The 18,989-nt window shown below is 50.7% G+C and overlaps 2 protein-coding genes across 6 annotated transcripts in view; one reads left to right on the top strand and one right to left on the bottom strand.

The window, feature by feature from the left end:
- Positions 1-679: 679 nt before the first annotated feature.
- Positions 680-4,301, top strand: LOC138824400 (brain-specific homeobox protein homolog). Its single transcript, XM_070018243.1, has 3 exons — positions 680-941; positions 2,600-2,796; positions 4,074-4,301. The coding sequence occupies exons 1-3, from the start codon at positions 680-682 to the stop codon at positions 4,299-4,301; spliced, it is 687 nt and encodes a 228-aa protein (XP_069874344.1).
- A 13,352-nt stretch (positions 4,302-17,653) lies between these two features.
- Positions 17,654-18,989, bottom strand: part of LOC138824441 (jhy protein homolog) — a 47,597-nt gene continuing 46,261 nt past the window's right edge. For all 5 annotated transcript variants that reach the window (XM_070018296.1, XM_070018300.1, XM_070018297.1 and 2 more), the window contains one exon: positions 17,654-18,109. In XM_070018296.1, the coding sequence (XP_069874397.1) occupies positions 17,912-18,109 (198 nt within the window). In that variant the 3' untranslated portion in view covers positions 17,654-17,911. The remainder of the gene's footprint in view (positions 18,110-18,989) is intronic.

Raw genomic sequence — 18,989 nt, 5'->3', positions numbered from 1 at the left:
ATGCTCATCTACACTTCTACCCACCCGCTCCCTGCAGCTAGGATAAAGGATGTGATTTGGACGGTCGTCGTTTTCTTTACTTACTTCAAGAATCCAGTTCTTCCTCCCACGAATGGACGTTAAGTCTAGCAACTTTAAAGCGGTGGACACTCTCTCCTTCTGGGTCACCTATTAAACCCAGGCCCAACCGAGGGAGAAAGTACTTTATGTCTATTGCACTGGGTCCCTTTTGATGTCTTCTCTTTCAAAAGGAGTTTGCCCCTCCCTTTAGCGTTCTTGAAAAGAAAACAGGGCTGAAGAAAGCGGCGCGTGCAGCCAAAAGGCAGACGTGGAGACGGAGGAGCCTGGTAGGAACTTAAACCCATTGGGCTCCGCTCTTTCCAAGCGTCTTCAGCACCGCGGACAGATCCCCGCCCCGCCCAGAGCCCCCCGCACCCTCCCCCTGCCTCTGGCAGCCTCGCCATTGGCTCCCTCGGCCACCCTCTCCAAGCCGCCCGTTCCCCCCACACAGACTCAACCTACCCGGGCGCGCGCTCGTCTCCTCGCCTCTCCAGCGCCGGGATAGCCCAGGTCCAGGAGGAAGCGGCGGGAATTGGAGCCGTGGAGAGGGGCTTTCGCCTCTCCACCAGACCTGCCCGAAGAGCTGCCTGCTTCTCACGCCCTCAGCCCCCGCCTCGAGATGAATCTCAATTTCACCTCACCTCTGCACCCTGCGTCTTCTCAGAGGCCCACGTCCTTCTTCATCGAGGACATCCTGCTGCACAAGCCCAAGCCACTGAGGGAGGTGGCTCCCGACCACTTCGCCGGCTCCCTGGCCTCGCGCGTGCCCCTGCTAGACTATGGTTACCCCCTCATGCCCACACCCACCCTCCTCGCCCCGCACGCCCACCACCCTCTGCACAAGGGAGACCACCACCAGCCTTACTTCCTCACCGCTTCGGGTAAGTAGCAGGGGCCTCGAGGCTTGGGCGCTCAGCCTCCAAGACGGATGGAGCGAAGGGAAAGCTGCATCAGACTCGGCCTGGATGGGGCGTCCCTCGCTAAGGGGCAGGGGAGGGCTGGGGATACAGTAGAGAACAGAACATCTCCCTCTAGGCACCCCAATTTGCACCCCATGGGGCTAGCTGGTGCCTGCTCTGCACCGTTTTATAACGGGGAGATGTCTGTCTAACCACCAGGCAGGCGGAGGTGGCCAGAGCTGGTATTTATGTGGGGCAGTGCCCAACCGCACCGGCTCTTCCTGGCCATTTTGGTCCATTTCCCAATCCCAAGGGATCCATAGCCTCTCCCCCACACCCCTCAGAGGGAGAGCCCGGGCACCCCAGTCCCTTGGAGCTGAACTCAACTTTGCAGCTCAGAAACTGGAAACACCCGCACTCTCCTTGGCTGTGGCAGACTCTGCGAGAGCACAGACATGAATGGACAAGGGTTTGCAATACTGTGAGGAAGAAAGGTTTGGATTGGCCCAAAGAAGGGCAAAGAGGGGTAAGAAGGAAAGGGAGAGCAATGCGGGCCTTTCCCCTCTTCGCCCGCACCGTTCCGCACGGGACTGAGGCTCTTCCTCGGCTCACTGTTGGAGTGGCTGCATCAGGGCACGCGAGGAATTTGATTTCCACAGCGTGGCAGGAAGTGCGGACTGGCAAACTGATCTGGACAGAAAAATGTGGGGAAATGCCTAGATGCGTTCCTATCTTTGGGGGAGAGGCCACACGCGTATGTTTTCAAAACAACATGGAAGAATAGGTCTAGTCCACTTGCTGAGTTTCGGCAGCGCATGCAGGCAAGGCGTTGAACGGGGAGACGGGGCAGGTCGTGCAGTGCGGGCTCTGAAACCTGGGACAAAAGCTAAAAGCGCTAGCAAAGAGACGAACCCGGGCGTCCTGGCGCGGGGCCGGGCCGGGGTGTGGGTGATCTGCTCTGGGGCTGCACCACACACCCGCTTCACCTCGGGCTGAACATTCTGGCAACGTTCTCTTCTCCGCCCGGTGCTGCTCCCTCCTGCGTTCTGTGCTGCTTGCTTTCCTTTTCCTTTTTTCCTCCCTGGGATGGGCAGATTTGGTGTCCACCCAGCTCTGCTCTGCCGGGTTACGGGATAAAACCCAGCGTCGGGCGGGACAGAGAAGTCTCCCCTGACCGGGCGAGGAAGGAGCAACGGGAGCTCTCCGCTTCTCCAGACTGAGAGTCGGAGGGGAGAGAGGGGAGCAGGAAGGGGGGGGGTCTCCAGTGCTGTCTGGAAACTGACAAGGAAAAGTGCGAGGCCGGGGCGTCTCGGTGAGAGTTTTGCTCCTTTCTTTTGGAGGATGGGGATGACCCCGGAAAGAGAAGCGAGTTTAGAAAGCGAGGTCAAATCGCCCATCTCTCCCGGGCAGCGCTGTGTCGCCTTGCAGGGGGCCGCTCGGAGCCGCCCCCCCCCAAAAAAAGTCCTCCACTATCATTTGGGGCCTTAGAGACGATTTCCGAGCGCCACGCTTCCTCCGTGCGTCCTGGACCCTAGGATTCCCGGGGGAAGGGGGCGGGTGGTTTTGGGGGGCCACAGGAGACCGGCGCACGCGCGTCCCCGGGCGGTGCCCAGCAGGCCGCTCCGCTCTTCTCTCCGCAGGCGTCCCGGTCCCCGCGCTCTTCCCGCACGCCCAGCACGCCGAGCTGCCCGGCAAGCACTGCCGTCGCCGCAAAGCTCGCACGGTGTTTTCTGACTCGCAGCTGTCCGGCTTGGAGAAGAGGTTCGAGATCCAGCGCTACCTGTCCACGCCGGAGCGCGTGGAGCTGGCCACGGCGCTCAGCCTGTCCGAGACGCAGGTGCGGGGCGGGGGCGGCGGCGATGCCCGCGCGCGGGGTCCCCACCACTCCAACACCCCGGGCCCACGGAGGAGGGCGCCGCGGGGCGATGTGCGGGCTCCCTCCTTTTTTCCCCCCTAAGCTTTCCCTAGGAATCTTACTAAAACCACCGACACCCCGAATTCATGCCAGGCCGATTTAGGGTTCCCTTTGAGGCCAAACGAGAGACTTTCGTCACGATGAGCCCCGCTCACTTCACGCTTCACGCCAGTCCCCCACGCGCTCCAGACGTCAGCTCAAAAGCGAGTGGACGTAGTTTATTTTTCCCGCAAGAAATGCGCACGACCAACATGGCACGATGTCAGACGGGGGCAGACGAGCCTCCTCCAGCGGCTCTACAAAAAGGAGACGCTCCCCCGAGAGGCCCGACCCCTCCCCGCGGTCCTCCCCGACACGTTCCCAGACCCCCCTCCGGGCCGGGCCGGGCCGGGGCGGGGCGGACCGGTGGCCAGGCAGACGGACGCTGGGTCCCACGCGGAGACACTCGCGGGAGATGTGTGGTTTGCTTCCCTGATTTCATTCTTACAGTCCCCAGTCTTCTTCCTGAGTGTCACATCCCACCGTCAACAGAGAGAGAGAGAGAGAGAGAGAGAGAGAGAGAGAGAGAGAGAGAGAGAGAGAGAGAGAGAGAGAGAGACGCTAAAACTCCCTCTCATTCCCCTATCCAGGGTGGAAAAAATTAGTTTCCATCTCTCTCTTCTTGCTCCAAGTCACCCGCAGCGCCAGGTCGGGGCAGGACGCCTCCGACCTCGGCTCCGAGGCCGTGTCTGTCTGTCTGTCTGTCTGTCTGTTCCTCTGGAGCTCCAGGGAATTACTTTCCCTGCCTGTCCTGGCCCTGGTTTTCCTCCCCGACGAAAACTCAGCTCGCTCTCTCTCCGTCTCCTTGCGCGGCGGGCCGGGCGCGCGGCGGGTCTTTCGAGGCCGGGTGGGATTCGGCGGAAGGTACAGCGCGCGCCGCGGCGCCCCCTCCACGCCGCCCGCGGCGGACCGGTCACCGCGCCGGGCACGGCTGGCCGCACCGCTCCAGCCTCAGGTTCTTGGGGGACAGTGAGCTCTGGGACGCGCGGGGTTCTCTGCGCCCTGAGCACCTGCGCCCCGACCCAACGGTTCCACGGATCGCAGCGGGTTTGGGTCCCGGCTCGGACCTCAGCTGGGTCACTGTCCCGAGAACCGACTTGATTTTGTTTTTATCCCCCTCTGCCCCTCTCCCTGCCCCCATCCCCGACCCCGGAAATCAGGTGAAAACGTGGTTCCAGAACCGGCGGATGAAGCACAAAAAGCAGCTGAGGAAGAGCCAGGACGAGCCCAAGGCCCCGGACGGGCCCGAGAGCCCCGGGGGCAGCCCGCGGGGCGCGGAGGCGGCGCGGCGCGGCCTGCCCGCCGGCGCCTTCGTGCTGGCCGAGCCCGAGGACGAGGTGGACATCGGGGACGAGGCGGAGCCGGGCTCTCGGCCGGCGGCGCTCTGAGTGTGCGGGCCGGGCCGAGCGGGGCCGGGGCCGGGCGCGGGGCTCGCCGCAGACAAGACCGAGGCTCCGCCGGGCCTCGGAGACCCACGCCGTCTGCCCTCGGCCGTCCGCGCTCCGGCCCGCGCAGACGCGGCGTCCCCGGCCCGGATCCCACCTCGTGCTTGCGGGAGGAGGCTGCGGGGCGGCCGCGGGCCCGGGCCCGCCCTGCCCGGCTCCGGTTCCCCCCGCTGCCCACGCGGGCCTCGCCCGCCCTTCGCCCAACCCCTGCCGGCCCTGGTCCCGCGTCGCCCTCCCCGCCGCGCCCGGGCCTCCCCAAGGCGGAATGGCGTGCAGGTTGGCCACAGGTGAGGACCGGGGTTGGAGCCTCCCGGAGCTCGGCCCGTACGGCGCGCACCGCGCAGCCCCCACCCGCACCCGGTCCGCGCCCCTGGGCGACCCCCTCCCCGGCCCGGCCCGGCCCGGCCCAGCGCGCACGGAAGACGGGAGGACCGCAGTCCAGGCGCGCGCTCGCGCCGGAGCGCACGCGGTGGCGGGGAGGCAGATGCGGGCGCGGAAAACCCACGGGAGCGCTTTCCCCAGACGTGAGGCGCCTCCGTCCCGAGGCCCCGGCGTCTCGTGAGCCGCCGCGCGTGGAAGCGGCCCCGGCCCCCGCCTGCTGGAAGCAAAGTTTTAGCAACAGACGAGGCCGAAGGACGGATTCAATCCCACGACGCGGCGCGCGGGCGCGGGCGGCTCCGTGGGGCGGCTCCGTGGGGCGGCTCGCGGCGGCAGGGCGGGGCCCAGCGCCCTCCCTGCCCCCATCTTCTGTCCCCCTACTGGGCTCGCGGACGCAGGCGAATAAAGGGCTCGCGGGGCAGAGCCGGGACGGACCCTGCGTCTCCTCTCCGGCCGTTTGTTGTTTCCGCGCGCGCGCGCGCCGCAGGCGGGGCCGGGGCGGTGACCTTGGCCGTGACCTTGGCCGTCCGGGAGCTGGCCCCGCACCGAGGGCCGGGAAAGGGTCACCGCAAACGGTGCCTCGGGGCTTCCCAAGGCGGAAGGGCTCTTTTCGGACGTTTGGAATTGGAAATGAACACTTCCTCCTCCGGACGTGTAGCAAAGAGCCGCGGGAGGGGGTGCCCCCCATCCCCTCTGCCCCCCATTCCCCATCCCCTCGGCCACGCCCCCTCGTGCTCCCCTCCCCCCCTCTTTCGGGAAGATTGGAAAAGCTCAACCCGCAGCCTCAGCAGGCACACAGGGCTTGGGGCTTGGGTTGCGCGCCATCTTTCCGTGCCCTTGCTCCCCTAGTAAGGGCGCAGATGGGACAGATCCTTCTAGGTCTAAGGTCTATGATTTTTATATATGTAGCCTAGATCCCCCCCAAACAAGAGGCTTTTGGGGTTTCCAAGACGAACCTAAATGTCAGTGAGAGCGCGCCACTTAATTTTATCTTTCAGAGGCAAAAAACCCAACAAAACAAAAACAAAAAGAAAACAACTAACCACTGCTTTCAAAACACCAGCATCGTAGAGCCTTTGGGATTGTCCGAAGGATTTGATTCATAGTCGGAGAGATTGTGAGTCCCGCTGAGAAATGCTACTTCTTTCCATTCACAGACAGGAAACCGAGGCTGCGTCGGCTGATGCACGTACTCACCAAGTCCAGGCTAGCTAATAACACCAAGGTGGAGTTTTTAAAAAAAATCACTGCTTGGTCACTTTGTTTTTCGTAAGCGTTTTTTTTTCCGTTTTGGTATTTTTACTTCTCACTTTATACACATTGCTCTCATTTCTTCTTTTATTTTATTTTATTGTAAGGGAGATGTACGAAGGGTTGCAGTTACATAAGTAAGGTAATGAGTACATTTCTTACCAACCATTGTTACCCCCTCCCTCATTTTCTCCTCCTTTCCCTCCCCCTGTGCCCCCCCCCTTGTAAAGTTCACTTCCAGCACAGTGTCTTGTGACGATCACTGCTGCATCCATTCACCCTTTGTCCTTTGTTTCATCATTTTCTTGTTCCCTTTCCTTTCCCCAAATCAGATAAATGTATATACAAGACACAGGGTACCAACATCTCATTTCTTTAGATTGTGTAGATGTGTTTATTCAAAAACAATTACAAGCTGGGTGCTGGTGGCTCACACTTGCAATCCGAGCTACTCAGGAGGCTGAGATTTGATGATCAGGGTTCAAAGCCAGCTTGGGCAGGAAAATCTGCGAGACTCTTAATCTCCAATTAACCACCAAAAAGCTAGAAGCAGAGCTGTGGTTCAAGTGTTAGAGGGCTAGCCTGGAGCAAAAATGCTCAGGGACAGCACCCAGGCCTCGAGTTCAAGCTCCAGGACTGGCACACACACAAAATCCAGGCCCAGATTTCTCCTGTGTTCAGAATGACAGCCCCTCTCCTTCCCCCATTCCCCCCTCCTACCCTCCTCCTCTTCCTCCTCCTCCTCCCCCCCCCTTCCTCCTCCCTGTTCTGGAGATCAAACCCAGGGCCCCTTAATTGCTAGGCAAGTAATCTGCCACTGAGCCCTAACCATCCTCAGTATCACTTCAAGAAAAGAATTGACAGCAAATGCTTTACAGCAGAACAAATGATTTGATTGGAGAGAAAAATGTGATTTGTGAATAGGAATGTCCTAGAAGGGAAAGTAGAAACTATCACACAAGAACGTGGAGCTAAGGGGGAAATGTTCACATTTTTCTAATCTCAAGAAGAACTGCTAAAAGGATTTGGAAAGAATCTTTAAAGTCGAAATAGTGTGTATTTGGGGGGGTGAACACAAACGCAAAACGACCTGGGGTTGATCTCCTTCTCCTGCCTTCCCAAGATGCCCGGGTTTAGTCTAAGCCTGCAAGGAGCCCCTCAGGTGCATCTCCTGAGCTTCATCTCGAAGCAGCAGGTAAACAGGAGCCGCAGCGGCGTGAGCAGTGCTGGGCTCCATCGCAGGCAGTGGGTTTGGAAGCTGCGGGAACTCAGGTGTGCCTCATGAACACCAAGCGCGGTGAGATGCCAGTTCCTGCTCACCTTGCTCTTCCCTTAGTGGCAGTTCCTCGCTCGAATGAATGGGAAGGGAAAAGCTTCCACTGCAACACCAGACTTGCTGACCGTGACACAATACACACACACACACACACACACACACACACACACACACACACACACACACACCCTTAAGATTGGTGGAGCTGGGGAATAGACACAATTGAGTCTCAATTCAATGTCACGTGATAGCACTTTTTGGCTTTGATCGAAGCCTCCACAGGCTGAGAATGCCCCAGGCTTTGCCCCAACTCAGTTTCACTCGGATTGAAGGTCTGACAAAAGTTCGCTCGTGATGACGTACTACAGAAAGACACATGCAGGTCTGGTTTGGAAAGGAACTAAGGCATCTTCAAATAACCAGGGTAGGCAAGTCATACCACTTCTAACCCCAAATGTCATAATTTCATTTTTCATGTTTGTCCCCAATGCTCTATTTCAGATGGTTTAGATTCCATAGATTTTTTTGAAAAAATGTTGTTTATTGACAAAAGAAACATCACAAAACATGGATTCCATAGACTTTTGAGAGAGAGTTTTGGTAATTGTCTGATTATGACATAAGAAATAAGAAATAAACAATACACCAGCCAGCCTAGTGTTCACCGACAGTGCCATTAAGGAGTACCTCACCAGAATCCACGACCCCACTCCACGAGAGAGGAGCTTCGTCTTGGGAGGGATGTGGTCATTGGAGAGACAGAGCAAGCAAAATGCTTTCTGGTGCTAAGAAAATCCTGCAATACACAGGCTTAGTTGAGTCGGTGGTTCCTTGGCCTTCCTAAATTTACACAGAAAAACAATGAGTTAGTTGAACTTTGTGTGTAGTATATATTTTTGGCATCGTGTTTTAAAGAGGAGTTGACCACCTAAAAGTCACCTTGTGTGCAGAAAGCTGGACAGTTATGAGTGTGGAAAAGAACAAATAAAGGATTGGGAGCTTTTAATTTTAGAGGAGGAAAGCTCTGGAATGAGTGGAGAGGAAGGCAGTCTCGGGAGTCATTTGGATGGCTGCAGTGGGATTAAGTGTCAAAGTTCACCTGCAATCCCAGCTCCTGAGGCTGCAGTGGAGGACGGGTGGCTTAGTGGCCAGAACACGCTGCATGCTGAAACCTTGTCTCAGAAATAATAATAATGAGGGGCTGGGAAGGTGGCTCAGTGGTAGAGTGCTTGCCTTGCATGCATGAGGCCCTGGGTTCCATTCCTCAGCACCACATAAGCAGAAAAAGCTGGAAGTGGTGCTGTGGCTCAAGTGGTAGAGCACCAGCCTTGAGCTGAAGAGATGAGGAACAGTGCCCAGGCCCAGAGTTCAGGCACCGTGACTGGCAAAAAAAAAAAAGAAATAATAATAATGAGAGGGGGAGAGAGAGAGAGAGAGAGAGAGAGAGAGAGAGAGAGAGAGAGAGAGAGAGAGAGAGGAAGGAAGGAAGGGAAAGAAAGAGGAAGGAAGAGGGGAGGCAGGAAGGAAGGAAGGAAAGAAGCAAGGAAGGAAGGAAGGAAGGGAGGGAAGAAGGAAGGAAGGAAAGAAGGAAGGAAGGGAAAGAAAGATAAGGGAGGGAGGGAGGGAGGGAGGGAAGAAGGAAGGAAGGAGGAAGGAAGGAAGGAAGGAAGGAAGGAAGGAAGGGAGGGAGGAAAGAAGGGAGGGAGAGAGGAAGGAAGGGAAGATGGGATGGAAAGAAGGAAGGGATGGAGGGAGGGAGGGAAAGGAAGAAAGGAAGGAAGGAAGGAAAGGAAGGAAGAAAGAAAAAGAAAAGGAAGGGAGGGAGGGAGGGAGGAAGGAAGGAAGAAAGGAGAAATCTCAGCACTCTGTTTTAGAAAGTAAGTGGAAACAGAGTGGTGTAATACATGAAGGACAAAGAGTCTTAAGAAGAAACATTAGATAAAATTGATGCCCTTCATTTTATACCTGGAAGAAATCAAGTCTCAGATGAAATGGGTGTCTGTTTTTCATGGCCTGTTACTTTAGAAGGATTACAGAATTTGTACATCTGGTGGTCAGAGATAATTCCAGTAAATATGTAGGGATGAAAATTCAAAGTCATTCCCATGTACTCTCTTCATTTCATTTTACTTACACATTCATTTATTCACAAGTAGAATCTTCCTATGTAGCCCAGGATGGCCTTGAACTTGCTACCCTCCCGTTCATCCCCTTTCTCTAGTTCTGAGATTACAGGTGGGCCACCATGCCTGCTCCCAAGTATATTCTGGTTGTAGTTCCTTTTCTCCTTCATTTTATTCATTCCTTCCTTCTCAGAATTCCTGCTGTGTACACTAGATAACCTTTCCTCCATGATTTCTGTTATAAGCATCCCATGATCCTTCTCTTCGAGTGGCACACTCTGTAGTACAGAAGAACCCAGTCAGATCTTGCATCACAGCTGTTGGCTAGGTGGCTCACCATAGAGGTTTACATTTTAAGTTTGGTTTTGCCAATATTAAAATTATTGCCTACTTGGCCACTACAAATGTGTGTGTCCAATAAATCAGGTAAGAAAGGCAAGGAATGTGAGATAAGAGCTACAAATGTACCTATGGTGATGCTTTGGGTGCAAACAACTAGAGGAAGGAGGAAGGTAAGAACCTGCAGCGAGGGTCAGAGCATCCTCGCCCTGAGCATCATGGGACCTGCAGCGAGGGTCAGAGCATCTTCACCCTGAGCATCATGGGACCTGCAGCGTGACCAGAGCATCCTCACCCTGAGCATCATGGGACCTGCAGTGAGGGTCAGAGCATCCTGGCCCTGAGCATCATGGGACCTGCAGCGAGGGTCAGAGCATCCTGGCCCTGAGCATCATGGGACCTGCAGCGAGGGTCAGAGCATCCTGGCCCTGAGCATCATGGGACCTGCAGCGAGGGTCAGAGCATCCTGGCCCTGAGCATCATGGGACCTGCAGCGAGGGTCAGAGCATCCTGGCCCTGAGCATCATGGGACCTGCAGCGAGGGTCAGAACATCCTCACCCCGAGCATCATGGGACCTGCAGCATGGACCAGAGCATCTTCACCCTGAGCATCATGGGACCTGCAGCGTGACCAGAGCATCCTCACCCTGAGCATCATGGGACCTGCAGTGAGGGTCAGAGCATCCTGGCCCTGAGCATCATGGGACCTGCAGCGAGGGTCAGAGCATCCTGGCCCTGAGCATCATGGGACCTGCAGCGAGGGTCAGAGCATCCTGGCCCTGAGCATCATGGGACCTGCAGCGAGGGTCAGAGCATCCTGGCCCTGAGCATCATGGGACCTGCAGCGAGGGTCAGAGCATCCTGGCCCTGAGCATCATGGGACCTGCAGCGAGGGTCAGAACATCCTCACCCCGAGCATCATGGGACCTGCAGTGTGGATCAGAGCATCCTCACCCTGAGCATCATGGGACTACAGCTGGTATCACAGGTTAACTACAAGGTGATGTGTGGGCTTCATCTCATCCTCATGTCTCAGAAGAAGTGTTTCTTTATGTGGCTTCCTTATCTTTTGTGCTGAGGAAGGATTGATAAGCCCAGAATAAAAGAGGATCTGGAACATGTTCCCGATCTGCTCCACACTCTGGATTTCCTGTCAGTGCATTGCTGCCATCCCCGGGATTCCTTTTCTTTTCTTTTATTCTTCTTCCCTGTATCTCCCCCCCCTCATGCATGTGTGTGTGTGTGTGTGTGTGTGTGTGTGTGCGCGCACACACACACGTGTAATACCAGGGATCAAACCCAGGTCTTTGTGCAGAAGCTCTGCCACTAAGCTCCACGGCCAGCTCAGTTTCCCCCTCCTGTCCAGGGCTCACAGTTGATTGTGCTTTCTGAGCATTGATGCCTGAAGATGTCATGTGATCACCCTTTGCTCAAGCAAATCTTTATTCTAATCTCATGCTTTATTGGCTAAGTATAGAATTCTAAATTGGAAATCATTTATGAATAATTTTGAATGTTCCACTCCATTTTTAGCTTCCAATTTCAACTGGGAAGTCTCAACCTACTTTGATTCATGATTGTTGTGTGCTATTTTATTTATGCATTTACTTATCCTTTTTGGCAGCTAGTAGAATGCTTTTTTTTTTTTTTTGTAGCCAGTGTACTGAAAATGTACAATTATGTGCCTTGCTTTAGGTCCACTTTTGCCTGTTGTTCTGGATACTCAATAGGCCTTTTAGTTGGAAAACTCATTTTTCCCCCACTTGTAGTCAATTTTCTTGAATTAGTTCCTTGATGAGCCTTTCTCTGTGTGCATTGTGAGACTACTATTCCTTGCTTTTTCTTTTTTAGCCTACTAGGTTGATTCTTTAAACTTCTCATTTTTCTTCTCATTTTTTCCTATCCTTTATCCTTTTTGTTTTGCTCGTTTCTATGACAATTCCTTTGTTAGTTTCAGAACTTATTTTTGAGATTTTAATTTTTCTTGATCACAATTTGAATTCCCAGGAACTCTCCAGTTTCCTTCTTCTTTTTAAAGTCATCTTGTTTAATTTGCTCAGCTGTTTGGAAATTCCAATTGTCTGGTTATGTTTAAGTGAGAAATGAAAAAAAAAAAGTCTTGCAGGGAACTAGAAGTCTGCTAACTGTAAGCTTTACTGTGAGATACCATGGCGGAAGAACTCAATAAATTCTGAAGTCAGAATTTTTAAGTCTTCTATTTTAGGCTGGCCAAATTCCTCAGAAATTTCCAGACTCTCTGTCTCCATCTCTCTGTCTCTGGTCTTTTAACTAGCAGCCATTAGTTGTCTACAGCGGTCACGTTTTGCCATGCCCGTGTGTGCACACGGCCTCTGTCATGGCCCTTCCTCCTTGCTGCTCTTCCTCCTCCCTGCTTCTCCAAACTCCTGCTTGTCCAACAAGTCCCAGCAACCTGACAGCCAAGTGCGAGAAGAGCAGAGCTCCTAATCTCCTAATTTAAGCTGACATTTATAGTGAACAATGGAGGTGTTGAGTTAGTTTCACATTTACTTTTATGAAACGGAAGCTGTTGAGTTCAGTAGAACTCATTATCATCAGAACAGATTAAAAGGGGAAGTGGAGAGGTGTGGGCAGGCCAGCGGGAGGGTCAGCTACACCTCCTTTGCAGAGTGAGTTTGATAATTGTCTGAGTGGCAAAAATAAAGTGCAAGATTGGTGTGGAAGATGAATTTGCCCCCAGGGAAAGAGTACATATGAGACCCAAAGAACACAGCAGAGAGACCTCCGCTGGCTCCAGGAGGCGCGTTCTCCCCTTCCTCCAGCAGAGGAGAGGGCCACAGAACGCCCAGCACCCAGTGGAGCTCCTGGGTCGAGGGCGTGGGTGGTCAGGTTTGGTCTTTAAGCATCTTTATCTGCACGGGGGCCCTCAACAAGAATTTCCAGGTGAGGGAACTGAGGTTATCACTGGCTCTCTATCAGCCAGAGCAGGCAAGTGTTTTGTATCTATGAATTCAACTAACTGCCTACTGAAAATAATGGGAAAAAAACAAACCCACAGTGCTTCTGTACTACGCAGGCCTTATTTTCTTGCCATTGTTCTCTAAACAACACAATGTAGCAACTATTCACAGAGCATTCACCTTTCGGTTGGTATTATAGTGATCTAGAGATGATTCACAGTGTATGAGAGGCTGCACAGTGGCTGTACATGAATACTTGGCCATGTAGGGGAAGGACTTACGTAGCTATGGATTGGGGTGCACATAGGTGGGTGGTCTGGACCCACCCCCTCTTTGATTCTGAGGGGTAGCTACATTTCATTTTCCTTGGACTCAGATGAATTTAAAACCCGGGCACCTGATGGAGGCGAGGGGAGAAACAGAGAAAGGAAAAACAGACAAGCAGCCAACGCCCCTGCACTGTGCCCCTCGACATTTACATACGCACATTATGGACGGGCTGGCAGAGACAGGACGCGAGCAGGAAGGGCAGAACTGGAAGGTGACCAATTAAGACATTAAGTGTTTTGTGACACATGGACACAGTTGTATTTTGCCCCATAACAAGGCCATCAGCTCATTTTCAGGGGGCTGCTGCCTTCCTCAGCTCAACCCTCACATCAAAGCAGAACCGTCTGCTTGCATTTTCCAATTAGAATAGGGATGCTAATTTATACTCCTTAATGCGTGACGGTGAGAGACCCCTTCAATTAACAGGATTCTATGGCCAGCAAAATAAAAGGTACACAAAGAGGTGCAGGCTGGAACAGCCGAAATTCTCATTAAATCAAAAGGTCCAGTATCCATTACCTCGTGCATCTGAGGCTAACCACTAAGTACGGGATCATCAAAGGAGACTTAATGGGTTAAATTGAGACTATAATCTAATTAAAATATTAGATGTGGCTAAATAATTCTTTGATATTCATCTAAAGCTTTTATTCAAAATAGGTGCTCGAGGTTTGTAACACAAGGATGATCAATTTTAAGCAGAGGAAACAAATTTAGGGACCTCATCTGTCCGACTTCAAAGTGTCACTATTGTGTGGATTCAGGGGAGATGGGGCAGGCCTCGCTGCCGGGGGCCCCGGCGTGGGGGAGTGGGTAGGAGGAGGAATGGATGGGCTTCCTGATATTAGTTTTGATAAATGTATGGTTGCTGGAAAATATGGTGTAAGATTCAGCTGGGAGGTGAGCTGACCAAGAGAGAAAGTACATTTAAGGTCCAAAAGATTTATTATTATGTACTATCCAGAGACTTCTACTGGTTTTTTCCATGGTGATTTTCTGTGTGGACAGCTTCCCGAAAGACTAATAATGATACATTCTGCACTTTAATTTTCTGGCAGTGGTTTTCCTGACTATCCCGTCTGTATCATAGGTACAGTGAGTTCTTGAAACACCTGTTGTGGAAGTCTGGAGCCGGGTGACCAAGGGTGCCTGAGGATCAGGCTGCTCTGTGATTCCCACTTTAATAGAAGGCATGCTGAAATCTTATCAGAAATTTCCAGGTCTTCGAGACTCCCATGTGCCTGGACTGCACACATGGCTCTGACCCTCACAACCCATTAGAGTTACTTAATAGCAGAGGACCATTTATTCACGCTTATTGAAAATGAATTGCTTATATTGCCCAGGTTTGCCAGGGGGAGATGAAGCAGCTAGGGAGAGGCGGCAGGGGAGGTGAGCCTGACCGCCCTTCCATGCTCTCCATAGAGCCTCCGTATGGCCAAAGAAAGAGGTCTGGGGAAAACACTACTCATTTCGCTTCGTATTGCATTTTGCACTGTATTGCCTTTATAACACTTTAGGAAGGCCTAGCAACTTTCTGCTTATATTACTGAGCCAACATTACATAACCTAACATGAATAATGGGATCCTTTCAAACCGGGGAGTGATTTAGGGAGTGAATAAGTGAGGGAAAGGAGGAAAGTTTGGCATCAAAAAAGCCTTTGGTTTCCCATTGGCCAAATAATCGCTTAAGAAATTGAGACATTTGGGGCTGGGAATGTGGCTTCGGGGTAGAGTGCTTTCCTAGCATGCATGAAGCCCTGGGTTCCATTCCTCAGCACTGCATACACAGAAAAGGCTGGAAGTGGCACTTGGCTCAAGGATAAGCACTAGCCTTGAGCACAGAGAGGCTCAAGGACAGTGCCTAGGACCCGAGTTCAAGCTCCAGGACCAGCATTAAAAAAAAAAAAAAAGGTATTTTGGAGAGTAACCTTGGTGTTTCCTTAAAACCTTTTTATTGTCAAATGTCACTTCTAATAAGGTAAAACAATATATATGCTAAATCTCTCTAAGATATTTTATACTAGCTATACTTGTCTTGATACCTGAAGACTATCACTCAAATTCAATTTCATTTTTCTGCTATTTTTCAATAAGTAATTAGAAAAGAATCCCCTCCTGAGTTGATGTAGTCTGCTATTGTAAGCCATTTGCTATCAACTCCAAGTTCTCAATTAGCTACAGTGTTGTTATAATTACTGGACGTGTTTTCAAACAACTCCCAGTTAATAACTGTTGGGATGAAGAGTCATTTTCTCACTATAGACTGGACTGGGCACGCTCGTGCTTGCCGTGATGTTTTGACAATGATTCATTAACCAATAATAAGGCCCCAATTGGAACCATTAGGCATCTCTGCCTTTGCTAGGCTTACCTTTTATTTTGTTCCTCAATATTGTCTTTGCTTGACTTGGTTTCTGGATAACTCCCAAGAGACTCCTTACTATAGAAAACAAAATCAAGAAGACAGCTGTCATTAAATTCAGCTACTTGTAAAAAAGGGAAATAAAAGCTCCTTTTAAGAGGATGCTCTTGTTGAAAACTCAAGATAGAAACATCACTGTAAAAGGAGACGGTAATAAGAGAGCATACATGGCTTAAAGGACCTTTATTTGTACCAACTCATAGAGATTAGGTGGACTTTACCCTATGGCTTTCAATGGCTTAGATAACATTGGGACCGAGACAAGCCTTTCCTCATCATACTTTGCTGAGTATCTCAAACAGAAATGTCATAAAGCTGGGTTTGTAACAGATCCATGTTGTTGTCATTAAGTACAATTTAAAGAAGCAAAAAAGTATTTTCCATTTGCTATGCAGAATATCCTGATCTTGGGGATATATATGGTAGCTTGTGACATTATTCAAGATCATTGTATTGGGGCTGGGAAGGTGGCTCAGTGGTAGAGTGCTTGCCTAGCATGCATGAGGCCCTGGGTTCAATTCCTCAGTACCTATAAACAGAAAAAGCCAGAAGTGGCACTGTGTGGCTCAAGTGGTAGAGTGCTAACCTTGAGCAAAAGAAGCTCAGAGACAAGGCCCAGGCCCTGAGTTCAAAGCCCCAGGACTGGCAAAAAAAAAAAGAAAGAAAGAAAGAAAAAGAATATTCTATTGTAAAATATCTTGGAGCCTCACAAAGAGCCATTTTGATTCATTCTTTAATTTCAATCCCTAAGTTAGAGCAATTTGTGTGTGTGTGTGTGTGTGTGTGTGTGTGTGTGTGTGTGTGTGTGTGTGTGCAGATGCATGCACACATGCAAGCATATGCCAATATGTAGGCTTCAACTTATGGCACTTGTGCTTGCTCAATTTTCTTGCTCAAAATGGTGCTCTACCACTTGGGCCATGCCTCTAGTCTAGCAAGTCCAAGTTTCTTGGACTTTTCTATCTGGGCTGGCTACCAGCTGTGCGTATCCAGGTGTCAGCCTGAATAGCCTGTTAACCACAGGCTCTCAACTAGTAAATGTCTTTCTTTAGCTAAAGTCGTTTTAGATACCACCTGGCACTGTATAAGGCGTGGGGATGCTTAGGATTTCATGTCTGGGTGTGGCTTTGGGGAAGGGTTCTGCGGAAGAGTTGTGTGACATCAGCTCACTTCAACTGCTTCAGCTGAGTGCTGGGCTTTGAAGGTACTGCGTGTCACAGAGCTGGGAAGATTAACCCGGTACAGGTTTGCCAAAAAGCTTGCGATGGCAAGTTTTTCTAAATATCCTGTAAAAAAATGTTTTATTGCTGAACATTCTTCTTTCTATGTCAGTGTGTGCAGGCATGTGTCAGGCACATGGCCACACATACTTCCAAAAATTAAACAGTGGAAATGTAGGTCCCACGTTGAAATCCACAATAATTCCATGTTCCTTACCAGCCCAGAAAAATAAGAACATCCTCATTCCATAGACAAATGACCAAACAGTTCCTGGACCACCAGTTCTCACGGCTTCTAATTTTCAGACAAAGTTAGGTGCAGGGAGCTTTCTATCACATCACGACGAAGGTACACAACACAGAAGTGAGTTTCCAAAGCAAGTTCTCCTGTTTCATGTACAAAGAGAAGCAGATATGCCACAAATGGTTGTTAAAATGAACCATTTCTGGATACGCCCATAGAAGGAAGTCTTCTGGTCATGAAGGCTGGGAGTTGTAACACTATTTCTAAAGGTAATAAGAAAAATTTTGATGAATATTTAAACGTAGTAATACACCAAGATATAGACTTAGCTTATGTAACGTTTTGCTTGTGTTAGGCTGTGGTGGTGATGGGAGATGCCAGTCGGCACACACACTGGCCCGAGGCTTGGTAGAGGTGTCTCTCTCACGGCTGTCTGTGGTGAGAGTTTCTTGGTGTGTTGGAGGATGCGTAACAAATGTCTTGATGCTCTATTAGAGCAACATTTGATGTGTTCCATTTCAGAAGGGACATCTAGATGCATTTGCATTTCTTTCAATTGTACATATATGTTTCTTGCTGAACTTGGAGATTCAAGTAATAATTTTGAAATGTTATCTCAGAATTCACTGGTGGTTGGTCCCAGATGAGATCATCTTAAGGGAAATAGAAGTGTTTATCAGGGATGTAGGAAAGGGACACAAGTAGGTAAATTTATTTTTCAGGGACTAGGAAAGGGTGGAGATAATTTAAGACATTGACAGATCCAGTATAAAATCAATGGCTTTATTTTCTGGTTATCAGCCCAAATTTTAACTGGCCTGAAAAATAAATAAAAATGCTCTTTCCCCAGGAAATAAAGCATGGTACCATTCTCTGACCAGACCCCAGTATGAAATCCTACACAAAGCACGCAGGGCTGTGGCTGGGTGGAGGACAGGACCCATCGCCACTCTCACCACAGGGGGCGTGGCTGGCACTTCTCTCCATGTCGGGGCTCAGAGCACCTTTGGTTCCCACCAAATGGTGTCTAGACAATGTGGAGGACTTTGAAGGCAGCCACGGCCTGCTTTTCTCTCTCATGCCTGCTCTGCAGGATCTCCAGCAGTGAGATTTCAGGGAGACCTTCTTCTTTCTCGCCATGGGTTGCTTTCGTCTTTTTCTTGCTTCCCTGGTCTGTCAGATTTGGAGGTTTGGGTTTGGGGATGGTCTTTGCATATTCCAGTGCCTAGAAGCATACAGAGAAACTTTCATTGAAAATGGCAGCCAAGTCTTGGATTCCTCAAGCTAAAGCTGGTCTTAGGAAATGTTTAGAATATAAATGGAGATGGTGCTGGGATGAAGGTGGGAACAAGTCAAATGGAAAATGCAAATAGTGAGGTACAGTGCACAGTTTGAACAGAATTGATTAGCCTCTAGACAATACATTGTGGAGAAAAAGGAGTCAGAATGATAGATAGGCCCTTTGGATATCTTCTTCATAAGACTGAATTTCCTTCATTGTTAGGAAGTAGATTTCTTACGTATTTACTTAGTTTTTGACAGTCTTATTAAAGCCACACTTGTTCTGATGAGCTATCAACAGACTTTTTTACCCAAAGAGGACTTGGGATAGCTGGAGATAGAAGACATCACTGCAATGGGTGAACTTGTGTTTTATTGTTCCCAAGCTCTTAGAACTCCAGAAAAAGAAGTTGATTTTTTTTTTCTTCTTTAGTCTATCTATAGAAACCTAAATGCTGGGGGTGGGGGTGGGGGGTGTAGTTGAGGAGGTAGGAGAGGTGGGATGGTAGGGGAAAAACAAAGCAGGAGGCAATAATGCTGGATAAGAAATGTACTCATTAGCTTGCTCATGTAACTGTAACCCCTCTATTTTTCACAATAAAAAACTTATTTAAAAAAGAAGAGTAGAACAAAAAAAAAGAAGAAATCTAAATGCTGAAAAAAAGTCAGTCTGTTTTTGAGGGCTGTCTCATTCATGACAGAACAAGACCAGCGGGCTGGACAGCGCTTGCCTCCTGTTCCTGAGACTCCGGCTCTCAACAATGTGTATGCATGCAAACGGGACCACTAAATACGATGTCTAATCTGCCTTTATATGAGATTGA

This window comes from Dipodomys merriami, unplaced genomic scaffold (genome assembly GCF_024711535.1).
Source record: "Dipodomys merriami isolate MVZ:Mamm:240054 unplaced genomic scaffold, mDipMer1.0.p SCAF_129, whole genome shotgun sequence".
Classification (NCBI taxonomy): Eukaryota; Metazoa; Chordata; class Mammalia; order Rodentia; family Heteromyidae; genus Dipodomys; species Dipodomys merriami.
This window is presented reverse-complemented; position numbering and strand designations above follow the sequence as displayed.

What these genes read in the sequence shown, in the direction of transcription:
- LOC138824400 (XM_070018243.1), top strand. Translation starts at nt 680, where the DNA reads ATGAATCTCAATTTCACCTCACCTCTGCACCCTGCGTCTTCTCAGAGG. An exon ending in TTACTTCCTCACCGCTTCGG is followed by an intron (nt 942 to 2,599) that starts GTAAGTAGCAGG and finishes TTCTCTCCGCAG; the next exon opens with GCGTCCCGGTCCCCGCGCTC. An exon ending in TCAGCCTGTCCGAGACGCAG is followed by an intron (nt 2,797 to 4,073) that starts GTGCGGGGCGGG and finishes CCCGGAAATCAG; the next exon opens with GTGAAAACGTGGTTCCAGAA.